The sequence below is a fragment of the Mixophyes fleayi genome, chromosome 1 (genome assembly GCF_038048845.1).
Source record: "Mixophyes fleayi isolate aMixFle1 chromosome 1, aMixFle1.hap1, whole genome shotgun sequence".
Taxonomy (NCBI): Eukaryota; Metazoa; Chordata; class Amphibia; order Anura; family Limnodynastidae; genus Mixophyes; species Mixophyes fleayi.
This window is the reverse complement of record NC_134402.1, coordinates 422,066,445-422,079,160: the sequence shown is the minus strand read 5'-3', so window position 1 is coordinate 422,079,160 and position 12,716 is coordinate 422,066,445. Positions and strand designations below refer to the sequence as shown.

Genomic DNA, 12,716 nt, shown 5'->3' with positions numbered 1-12,716 from the left:
TGTGGTTGTGGAGTCCAGCGGGGACGAATTGATAATGTGTGAGGAGGAGGAAGTACACACTGTAGGGGGAGAGGAATCAGAGGATGAGGATGAGGACGACAACTTGCCTCAGTAGAGCCAGTTTAGTTTGTACAGGGAGAGATGAATAGCTTTTTTGGTGTGTGGGCCCAAACAAACCAATCATTTCAGCCACAGTTGTTTGGTAGGCCCTGTCGCTGAAATGATTGGTTTGTTAAAGTGTGCATGTCCTATTTCAACAACATAAGGGTGGGTGGGAGGGCCCAAGTACAATTCCATCTTGCACCTTTTTTTTTCTTTGCCAGCTCGTTTTGTGGGGGTCCAAACAAACCAATCATTTCAGCCACAGTTTGGTAGGCCCTTTCGCTGAAATGATTGGTTTGTTAAAGTGCGCATGTCCTATTTCAACAACATAAGGGTGGGTGGGAGGGCCCAAGGACAATTCCATCTTGCAACTCTTTTTTTGGCATTATGTGACCGTCCAACAGTCATTTGCCATGAGCACGAAGTACGACAGTAGTCATCCTATCGCAAAGCGGATAACTGCCGCCTTAACAGCTATGTTGGTGTTAGACGTACATCCGGTGTCCGCCATCTGTGCAGTGGAATTCAGACAATTTGAAGGAGGTATTGTGGCCCTGGTACCAAATTGGGTACCGGGGCCACTCCACTACACAGTCCAGAAAGCTTTTTATCAGATATTAAACTACGTTCACTGTTCCTGCCAAATTAAAAAAGAATGAAAATGCCCTGTCAACGAAAACAAGAGGTAGTGACGCGCTAGAACTCCACCCTCTATATGCTGCAGAGGATGTAGGAGCAGCCATCTGTGCAGTGGAATTCAGACAAGTTGGAGGAGGTACCAAATTGGGTACCGGGGCCACTCCACTACGCAGTCCAGAAAGCTTCGTATCAGATATTAAAGTAATTAAATTACGTTCACTGTTCCTGCTACATCAAAAAAGCATGAACATGCCCTGCCATCAACAAAAACAAGAGGCAGTGACGCGCTTGAACTCCACCCTCTATATGCTGCAGAGGATGGAAGAGCAGAAAAAGGCCATTCAAGCCTACACAGCCACCGACGATGGGCCACGTGTTTGTGCCGCCCACTTGTGTTGCTTAGCTTAGACATCCAGCTACCTCGGTGCAACGTTTTGGACTAAAAACAATATTGTGAGGTGTGAGGTGTTCTGAATAGACTGGAAATTAGTGGAAATGATTGTTATTGAATGGTATTGAGGTTAATAATAGCGTAGGAGTGAAAAAACCCCCCAAAAACTGGATTTTAGCACTTTTTATGCTTTTTTAAAAATAAATCAGAACCCAAAACCCTAAATCAGAACCAAAACCTTTTGTGAGGTGTTTTGGCAAAACAAATCAGAACCCAAAACCTCAAGCTAATCAGAACCCAAAACACTAAAAGTGGCCGGTGCACACCCCTATTTTGGACACAGTCTCACAGGATAAGCCAGCCCTCTGAGGTCTGAGCTATTTTTAGAATCAGGATGCAATATATTTACCCAAACATGGATTTACATGCAATGCAAAGCTAACAATATTTACACTTATCTGTGATATCCTAAAATTTGCTGTGATTTCCTGCATCTTGTTTTAGAAACAGGAACTCTAACAGCAAATCTAATAAAACATTCCTGTGCCTTCAGGTGCTGGACCCTGGACCCTTACACATCAAAAGGTCTAATTAACATGAGATTAACTTGGGTCCTTTCTTCAGATAGTTGCAGAATACACATTCCCAAAAATAAAGTTACAAAACCCCAAACGAGTAATTTCCCTACCAAAATACACAAAAGACTTACTCAAGAAAGGCTTATTGCACTAGGTATATACCTCAGAAATAATGCATTTCCTCTAGTAAAGTTAAAACAAAAACCAATTTTTCTTCCCCTGGTCTAAGAAATAAAGATATTTCCTTTACCAAAATACAAACAATATAAAAAATAAGTACATTTGCGCTATTTCCTTTAAATAAATTTATACCATAAGTTATTTATAAGTGATCCAGTCACAATACTGTTTTGTAGTTGTACGGCGCTGCAGAAATCTTGTGGTGTCTAATAAAGGATAATAATAATAATTACCCAGTTTGTGACTAAACTAAACAATAGAGCGAAGTCATGTAATAGCATAAGCATGTAGAGGACAGGAAAGCATAGACCCCCCCCCCCTTCCTAAAAACACCCCTTCAATGCAGAGCATACCTGCCGCTGATAAGCGCAGCATTGAAGGACCATCACTCAGAGGGACATACTGTTCCTCCCACCTGTCCCCAAATCAGGATGAAAGTCCTGATAATCAGGACTGTCCTATGGACCATAGGACATCCTGATTTGGCTATGGTACTTACTATGCTGTGGAAGAACAGCTAGATCTGATGTATATTAAATACTTAATATTTTCCGTACTAAAAAATACCATAGCACATGTTTTAACCTCTATGGAAAAATAACATTTTTTTACACTTTTTTTTCCATACAATGAGCCATTGTGTTTCATTGTTGTTGTAATATATAATTGTAAGGTGTAATCTGGGGAAGCTGTGGTGGGTACACGCTGAACAGCAATAGCAGCTATTGTGCTGAGCGCTGCATATGTCATTTTTGTTCATCGCCTTAATTTCACATTCATTTTACAACAGGCAAGATCTGTATTCCGCAGCGCTGCGGTCCTCCGAGCGGCAGGTGGCGCTATGGATGGTTCCCACAGTAATGTTTACGGCCCAGGCCTCCGTCCTGCAGATGGCGCTATCCTCCAGTCCCCCTGTTGTGGTTTTGGCAGGGGCGGAGCGGGTATTGTGATCGGGCCCGGTGGGCTGCTCGACTACCGAGCTCCGCGACCGGACCGTTCTTATACCGCTATGTCTGACGGCTTTGACCGAGCCCCGGGGGCTGGTAGAAGCAGAGGTCGCGGCGTGCTGAGTCTGGGTACAGGGGCAGGGAGAGGCCGCGGTCGAGGTGCAGCAGAGACAGCTGACAGCGGAAAGGTCTCCGGCGTCAGGGTCCAGAACAACGTAGAGGAGTCCGGGAAACCCTCATCACAGAGGCCGGGAGGACTGCAGCAACAAGAACCACTCCGTCCGCCTCTCACCAGCCCTCCCCGGGGTCCCGACATTACAACAGGTACCCGGAGGCGGGAAACATATAATGTGTGCATCCCCGTCCCCATCACTGCATCTCCGTACCACTGCCCTCCCCCCATCACTGCATCCCTGTGCCACTGACCCTCCCCCATCACTGCATCCCTGTGCCACTGACCCTCCCCCATCACTGCATCCCTGTGCCACTGACCCTCCCCCATCTCTGCATCCCTGTGCCTCTGACCCTTCCCCCCATCACTGCATCCCCGTCCCCATCACTGCATCTCCGTACCACTGCCCTCCCCCATCACTGCATCCCTGTGCCACTGACCCCCCCCCATCACTGCATCCCTGTGCCAATGACCCTCCCCCATCACTGCATCCCTGTGCCACTGACCCTCCCCCATCACTGCATCCCTGTGCCACTGACCCTCCCCCATCACTGCATCCCTGTGCCACTGACCCTCCCCCATCACTGCATCCCTGTGCCACTGACCCTCCCCCATCACTGCATCCCTGTGCCACTGACCCTCCCCCATCTCTGCATCCCTGTGCCTCTGACCCTTCCCCCCATCACTGCATCCCCGTCCCCATCACTGCATCTCCGTACCACTGCCCCCATCACTGCATCCCTGTGCCTCCGACCCTCCCCACCATCACTGCATCCCTGTGCCTCTGACCCTCCCCCCATCACTGCATCCCTGTGCCTCTGACCCTCCCCCCCATCACTGCATCCCTGTGCCTCTGACCCTCCCCCATCACTGCATCCCTGTGCCACTGACCCTCCCCCATCACTGCATCCCTGTGCCACTGACCCTCCCCCATCACTGCATCCCTGTGCCACTGACTCTCCCCCATCACTGCATCCCCGTGCCACTGACCCTCCCCCATCACTGCATCCCTGTGCCACTGACCCTTCCCCCCCATCACTGCATCCCTGTGCCACTGACCCTTCCCCCCCATCACTGCATCCCTGTGCCACTGACCCTTCCCCCCCATCACTGCATCCCTGTGCCACTGACCCTTCCCCCCCCATCACTGCATCCCTGTGCCACTGACCCTTCCCCCCCCATCACTGCATCCCTGTGCCACTGACCCTTCCCCCCCCCATCACTGCATCCCTGTGCCACTGACCCTCCCCCCCCCCATCACTGCATCCCTGTGCCTCTGACCCTCCCCCCATCACTGCATCCCTGTGCCTCTGACCCTCCCCCCATCACTGCATCCCTGTGCCACTGACCCTCCCCCATCACTGCATCCCCGTGCCACTGACCCTCCCCCATCACTGCATCCCTGTGCCTCTGACCCTCCCCCCCATCACTGCATCCCTGTGCCTCTGACCCTCCCCCATCACTGCATCCCTGTGCCTCTGACCCTCCCCCATCACTGCATCCCTGTGCCACTAACCCTCCCCCATCACTGCATCCTTGTACCACTGACCCTCCCCCCCATCACTGCATCCCTGTGCCACTGACCCCCCCCCCCAATCACTGCATCCCTGTGCCACTGACCCTTTCCCCCCCCAATCACTGCATCCCTGTGCCTCTGACCCTCCCCCATCACTGCATCCCTGTGCCTCTGACCCTCCCCCCCATCACTGCATCCCTGTGCCTCTGACCCTCCCCCCCATCGCTGCATCCCCTTGTCACTACACCTCTGCTTCACTGCATCCCTGTGCCGCTACTGTCCGCCCCCTATCACTGCATCCCAGTACCACTGAGCCCTCCTCCCCATCACTGCATCCCCTTGTCACTACACCCCTGCTTCACTGCATCCCTGTACTGCTACTGTCCGCCCCCTATCACTGCATCCCCGTACCACTGAACCTCCCCCATCACTGCATCCCCTTGTCACTACACCCCCTTGTCACTACACCCCTGCTTCACTGCATCCCTGTGCCGCTACTGTCCGCCCCCCATCACTGCATCCCCGTACCTTTGAGCCCTCTCCCCATCACTGCATCCCCGTACAACTGACCCTCCCCCCCATCACTGCATCCCCGTACCACTGACCCTCATTCCCCCATCACTGCATCCCCGTGCCACTGACCCTCCTCCCCCATCACTGCATCCCTGTGCCTCTGACCCTCCCCCCCATCACTGCATCCCTGTGCCTCTGACCCTCCCCCCATCACTGCATCCCTGTGCCTCTGACCCTCCCCCCATCACTGCATCCCTGTGCCACTGACCCTCCCCCATCACTGCATCCCTGTGCCACTGACCCTCCTCCCCCATCACTGCATCCCCGTACCACTGACCCTCCTCCCCCATCACTGCATCCCCGTACCACTGACCCTCCTCCCCCATCACTGCATCCCCGTACCACTGACCCTCCCCCTCATCACTGCATCCCCGTACCACTGACCCTCCCCCTCATCACTGCATCCCCGTGCCACTGACCCTCCCCCCATCACTGCATCCCCGTGCCACTGACCCTCCTCCTCCATCACTGCATCCCAGTGCCACTGACCCTCATTCCCCCATCACTGCATCCCCGTACCACTGACCCTCCTCCCCCACCACTGCATCCCCGTACCACTGACCCTCCTCCCCCACCACTGCATCCCCGTACCACTGACCCTCCTCCCCCACCACTGCATCCCCGTACCACTGACCCTCCTCCCCCATCACTGCATCCCCGTACAACTGACCCTCCTCCCCCATCACTGCATCCCCGTACAACTGACCCTCCTCCCCCATCACTGCATCCCCGTACAACTGACCCTCCTCCCCCATCACTGCATCCCCGTACCACTGACCCTCCTCCCCCATCACTGCATCCCCGTACCACTGACCCTCCTCCCCCATCACTGCATCCCCGTACCACTGACCCTCCTCCCCCATCACTGCATCCCCGTACCACTGACCCTCCTCCCCCATCACTGCATCCCCGTACCACTGACCCTCCTCCCCCATCACTGCATCCCCGTACCATTGACCCTCCTCCCCCATTAGTGCATCCCCGTACCACTGACCCCCCCCCCCCCCATTACTGCATCCCCGTACCACTGACCCTCCACCCCCATTACTGCATCCCCGTACCACTGACCCTCCCCCCCCATTACTGCATCCCCGTACCACTGACCCTCCCCCCCCATTACTGCATCCCCGTACCACTGACCCTCCTCCCCCATTACTGCATCCCCGTACCACTGACCCTCCTCCCCTATCACTGCATCCCCGTACCACTGACCCTCCTCCCCTATCACTGCATCCCCGTACCACTGACCCTCCTCCCCATCACTGCATCCCCGTATGACTGACCCTCCGCCCATCACTGCATCCCCGTATGACTGACCCTCCCCATCACTGCATCCTCGGACCACTGACCCCCCCCCCCCATCACTGCATCCCCGTACCACTGACCCTCCTCCCCCATTACTGCATCCCCGTACCACTGACCCTCCACCCCCATTACTGCATCCCCGTACCACTGACCCTCCCCCCCCATTACTGCATCCCCGTACCACTGACCCTCCCCCCCCATTACTGCATCCCCGTACCACTGACCCTCCTCCCCCATTACTGCATCCCCGTACCACTGACCCTCCTCCCCTATCACTGCATCCCCGTACCACTGACCCTCCTCCCCATCACTGCATCCCCGTACCACTGACCCTCCTCCCCATCACTGCATCCCCGTATGACTGACCCTCCGCCCATCACTGCATCCCCGTATGACTGACCCTCCCCATCACTGCATCCTCGGACCACTGACCCCCCCCCCCCATCACTGCATCCCCGTACCACTGACCCTCCTCCCCCATTACTGCATCCCCGTACCACTGACCCTCCTCCCCTATCACTGCATCCCCGTACCACTGACCCTCCTCCCCATCACTGCATCCCCGTACCACTGAGCCCTCCTCCCCATCACTGCATCCCTGTACCACTGGCCCTCCCCCATCACTGCAACCCTTGTCACTACCTCCCTGCTTCACTGGATCCCCGTGCCGCTACTGTCCGCTCCCTATCACTGCATCCCCGTACCACTGAGTCCTCCTCCCCATCACTGCATCCCCTTGTCACTAACCCCCTGCTTCACTGCATCCCTGTGCCGCTACTGTCCGCCCCCCATCACTGCATCCCCGTACCACTGAACCTCCCTGCTTCACTGCATCCCCGTGCCGCTACTGTCCGCCCCATCACTGCATCCCCGTACTACTGACCCTTCTCCCCATCACTGCATCCCCTTGTCACTACCCCCCCTGCTTCACTGCATCCCCGTGCCGCTACTGTCCGCCCCATCACTGCATCCCCGTACTACTGACCCTTCTCCCCATCACTGCATCCCCTTGTCACTACCCCCTGCTTCACTGTATCCCTGTACTGCTACTGTCTGCCCCCCATCACTGCATCCCCGTACCACTGACCCTCCTCCCGATCACTGCATCCCCTTGTCACTACCCCCTGCTTCACTGCATCCCCGTGCCGCTGCTGTCTGCCCCCGATCACTGCATCCCCATGCAGCTGCTGTACACCCCCGATCACTGCATCCCCATGCAGCTGCTGTACACCCCCTCCGTGTCTGGTGCCACTGCGTCTCCATGCTGATGGCCCCCCCAATCGCTGCGTCGCTATCCCCTCCCCCATCACTGCATCGCCGTGCCGCTGGCTCCCCCTCCCCATGTGCCCCCAGCATTGCATCCTGTCCCATCCCCCTTCATCCCGGTGCCACTGTTCCCCCGCCGGCTATGCTGGAATCTATGTCACTGGATCTTGCACCATTTCATCCAATTTCACACCTTCTCTGGGTTTATCAGTCACCTTTGGCTCCCCAACCTCAGACACCCCCATCACCCCCATAAACTGCCCTGTGCCCATTGCTGGTCCTTTGATGGTGTGTCAATCACTGCTGCTCAGCCCAACTGCCCCCAGCCTGCGAACGTGTTAGCTATTTGGTGTGACAAGACCTAGACTAGCTCTAGCTCCCGCTCTAAATACAAGTGTGCGGTTTTTTATTTTTTTATACATTTCATGTCGCTGGAGCTAATATCAAAACATATACTGGTTATAATGCATATTAAAATATATTCCTGTTACATTATGAGTATTACAAATAAAGGTATTAATGGTTAAAATTATAAAAAATAGAGTGCCCATAATTTAAGCCCCAATAACATTCCCTAGTATGAGTCATCTATTTATTAAATGACCTCTTCACCCTACTCCTATTTTTTTGGTTAATGAACTATTTACAAGTGTGGACAAATGGGTACAGTTGGAACCGATCCAGGTTTCCCCAATACATCGGCAATGACAAGTGTTGCTGCTGACATACAGGGTAAAGATGCTTTCCATCTTCCCTGCCTTAATATGGCTAACTGGAAGCAGCTATTTGTGTCACCAGGTTATGTGGTGACACCAATGTGGAATATCTGCTTCTACGTTCATAAACTGCATCATAATCAACGCTGTATACTTGTGATACGGTGCCTGGAAACCAGATTAAATGGTTTGTGGACACCGCTCTGAAACAGTTGCCAACAGGAAGGTTCCTGTACAGACCTACTGTTAGGCTACATTGCGGTTTGACCGTGTACATCGGGCATATGACTGGCCTGGACTGTGTAGCGTACATGAACCTATAATATTGGGCATAGGAAAGTCTTGTGGTAGGCATAATACAATTTTTAGAGGGCACAGAATGCTATTGTAGGCATGACTGTATATGGTTGCCCCTGGGAGTTGGTGGGCATTTTGCTGCTATGGTGGCACACTGCTGTATATTGTGATCACTGAAACCAATGTGGGTGTGTGGCTGTTTTGCTGGACACACGTTTTTGTAGTAGTGGACATTTATTAGCGTTTTGTTTGTGCACACTTAATGCCTTGTATACTGTGTTGGTTTGTGCAATAATGATCTCCTTTTTCACCATGTCATGTGTGCTAAGTATACATTTTATGGTTGTTCATCTACTGCTCATGCCATCTACTATTTCACCATACAGTGCATTGCTTACTGGTCCTCCGCTATGTTAAGAATGTGTCCCTTTGTGCATAAAAATTTAGACTGCACTTATCTATAATACTAGTAAGTGAAAGAGGTCATCTGTTACTGTCCTGCTTTAATAACCAAGCCCTTTGTCTATTTTCAAGCTTGACAACCATACCTGTGATCTGAAATCACAGTTCTGGATACATAAATAGTAATGGGTAAATATTTTTCATATAATATAATTTTTATTTTTCAGAGATAAGGTGTTACATGCTCTGTAATCACTGCAGCATAAAAGTTGCTGCAGGTGAGGTGACATCTGATAATTTTTCAGCTGCTGTAGACAATTTCTGTCATTTTGCAGAAAAGATCTGACAAGATCATTGTGAAACTTTCGTTTCTATGATCATAGATGCTTCAACTTGGTTATCATGAATATTACCATGTCATACAATTCTCAAATGGGAACTGACGGTTCCTGTAGGAGTGGTGTGATAAACCCCTGCTGTGAAAAGAGTACTGCTTGGTTCCTGCAGGGGGGAGGGGGGTGGGTTACATGATCTCCCTGTAATGTCTGGTGTGTGTGTCTCTTCCATACTGGGAGCAGGTGACAGTCACTGCTTCCCCCCCCCTACAGAGTAAGTGTGCATGAAAGAGGTCCTTTTACTTTATGCCTAAACATTGTGATTGGGACCTCCAGACAAAATAGGAACCACACATTGTACGGGAAATGTGTGTGTATATGTCTGTATGTATATGTGTGTGTGTGTGTGTGTGTGTGTATATATATATATATATATATATATATATATATATATATATATATATATATATATGTGTGTGTGTGTTATATATATTTATTTTTTTTGTGACAAAATGGACTGTTAAGGGTGAGACTAATAATTTCTCTTGTAGTCTGCATGCTGCAGACAGGGTTCAGTCTCCTCCTGTGGTCCTGTGCTCTTTTGTGTAGAGAACATGGTGTAATTAGTGGTTCAGCTAGTTAGTGCTGGGGAGGAAGCATAAATAACTGGATCTGTGTTGTAGACGGGGCGACCGACACCAGCCATTGACCGGTGACTAGTGAGCGAGTGTCTAGCTGGCAGCAGGGTCGTATGGAATTGTAAACACTTGTGTGATTGCTGGAACTACAAGAGTTGCTGTCTGTACCTTCCTGACATTCCTGAATAAAACTATTGCAAAGTGGTTCAGCAAACCTGTGTCAGTATCATTTGTTTGGTGTGCCTATCACTATATATAGGGGGGATGAGGGAATCCGCACTCAGACAAGCTGCACAATGAGCAAAGAGAGACCAAGTACTGTATTTCAAGAGTGGAGCAGTATGGGAAGGTGATCACCATTAAATCATAGAGAAAGAACTTCCATGAATAAGATCTGTAGATCTTTTCTAACACCAATCCATCTACTGCTACAAACCAATGATAACAGAATTATGGGTAGGTGAACCTTAAAAACATGGAGGAGATAAAACACAACTTATTTTTGTTTTCTGAGAAGACTTATGTATACATATTCAATACTTTTTGTTTGGTTCAAAAAACAAAACAATAAAAAGTACTTTTGTGATTGGTTAAAAACTCTTTCTAGGGTGCAATTGTGGTTATGTGATGGCTTCATTCTGTGTCTAGCAATGTTTGACTTGTTCCCCCTATAACCCCTTTCTTGTTGGATACATATTAGACTGTTTTAGTAGCCTTTATAGTATGGAAAGTGTTTGGTCAGGCCTAAAATAGTTATGGTGTCTGCTGGAATGATGTGACCATAGTGTGGAAATGTCTGGCAATCTGGAAAATGTGTCATGTGCGTGAATCAGGATTCAGTTTTACAGAACACCTGTTTAAAAGAGGGTTATGTGTTAGGGCCTGTGCAGAATATTTATTAGATCACTAATCATGATGTGGTCTTTTTAAAGACTTGTTGCCATTGAACTGACACTGTTCTTAAATAAAACATAAAAAAAAATGGGAGTGGAGAGCATAGGAAGGGAAGGCGGTGCATTGGGAGTGGAGAGCATAGGAAGGGAAGGCGGTGCATTGGGAGTGGAGAGCATAGGAAGGGAAGGCGGTGCATTGGGAGTGGACAGCATAGAAAGGGAAGGCGGAGCATTGAGAGGAACACCACAATATCCAGGGATTGTATATGTGTTTTTAGCTATGCAGTTATATGTAAAATTAAATGTAAACGTTTTTTTTTTTATAACTGTTTTTGGGCAGCTTAATGGATAGCACTTCTGCCTCATAGCACTGGGGTCATGAGTTCAATTCCCAACCATGGCCTTATCTGTGTGGAGTTTGTATGTTCTCCCCGTGTTTGCGTGGGTTTCCTCCGGGTGCTCCAGTTTCCTTCCACAATCCAAAAACATACTGGTAGGTTAATTGGCTGCTATTAAATTGACCTTAGTCTCTTTCTCTTTGTCTGTGTTAGGGAATTTAGACCGTAAGCTCCAATGGGGCAGGGACTGATGTGAGTGAGTTCTCTGTACAGCGCTGCGGTATTAGTGGCGCTATATAAATAGATGGTGATGATGATGATTTGGTCTGACTGCAAGGAAAATTGGTTGATATTTCCTACTTCACACTGCTCTGCACGTGAATGGACAGCTGCATACACCTAACAGTAGTACACACAGTATTTGTCAAAAATGATAGCTATAGTAGAACGTAGGGGCCCCCTGTCTTTAAGTGCCCTGGGCCCCTTAGAGCCTTAATCCAGCTCTGAACGCATTGACCACTGTCTCCAGGACAGACCCTATTCTGTCAATCACCTGAACAGCAGCGTTCTGTTCTGTTCTGAAACCAGCGCCAGTGACATCACAGAAAGGGTCAAGATATATAAATAACTGATGATGATTTCATTTTACAACTATTTTTGCACTGCCACCTTTGTCTGGATAGACTGACAAGTCTGTGCTAATGTTAAGGAATGTTGCAGTGTAGTAATAATGTAAGAGAAGTTTGATTGGATTTTTATGTCTCAGCATAAATGTATCAATCTGGGTTAGGTTTCCACTGACTTTTTTTTTTTTTCTTTCTGTGTATGTAATATTTAAGTTTGTACAACATTTACATGTTAATTAGTGACTCTTGTGTTTAGTATTTAATTAAAGTGTTAATTTGTTTTCTCCATAGCCCAGATAAGTCAGAAAAAGGCTCAGTTTTCTGTCCAAACCAATTCTATGGCAGTGTCCAAGGGCCAACCTCCAGAGTCAGGGACCGTGATCTCCAACCTGTCTGTAAATGCGGCAGAGTTTTACCCCTCTGGATATTCTGTAGATTGCAATGTAAGTATGACCTAAAATGTTTTCTTTCCAGTGTTGGCTTTTGTTTAATATCAACAAGGTATGCAAAGACTCCAAGTGTGTTTAAAGGGGTTAAACCATACAATAATGAAAATCTGGTATTGTAATGTTGGAATAGTTAAGTGTATGTTGATGTTCCCTACCATCACTGTGAAATCTTGTGTGTAATAATGTGTATAATGTAGAACTGGACAAATCTCTCCACAAGTTAGAAGCCAGGCCCATAACTTAGGAGCCAGTGATTTTGTAAGAAGAAAAACTTGTGACTTACAGATATTGGTGTGCAAAATGTTTAGGGCTGGGTTTGCTGAACACGTACCAACACGCCCAAGCATGTTTCT

General features: G+C 49.7%; 1 protein-coding gene across 5 annotated transcripts in view; it reads left to right on the top strand.

Annotated features, from left to right (window-relative positions):
* PAIP1 (poly(A) binding protein interacting protein 1) overlaps positions 1 to 12,716 on the top strand; it is a 239,709-nt gene that overhangs the window by 204,355 nt on the left and 22,638 nt on the right. For 3 of the 5 annotated variants that reach the window (XM_075183799.1, XM_075183808.1, XM_075183792.1), the window contains one exon: positions 12,206 to 12,357. In XM_075183799.1, coding sequence (XP_075039900.1) covers positions 12,253 to 12,357 — 105 coding nt within the window. In that variant the 5' untranslated portion in view covers positions 12,206 to 12,252. Of the gene's footprint in view, positions 1 to 2,716; positions 3,162 to 12,205; positions 12,358 to 12,716 lie in introns of those variants that run through there. The other 2 variants (XM_075183783.1, XM_075183774.1) reach the window with 1 other exon arrangement.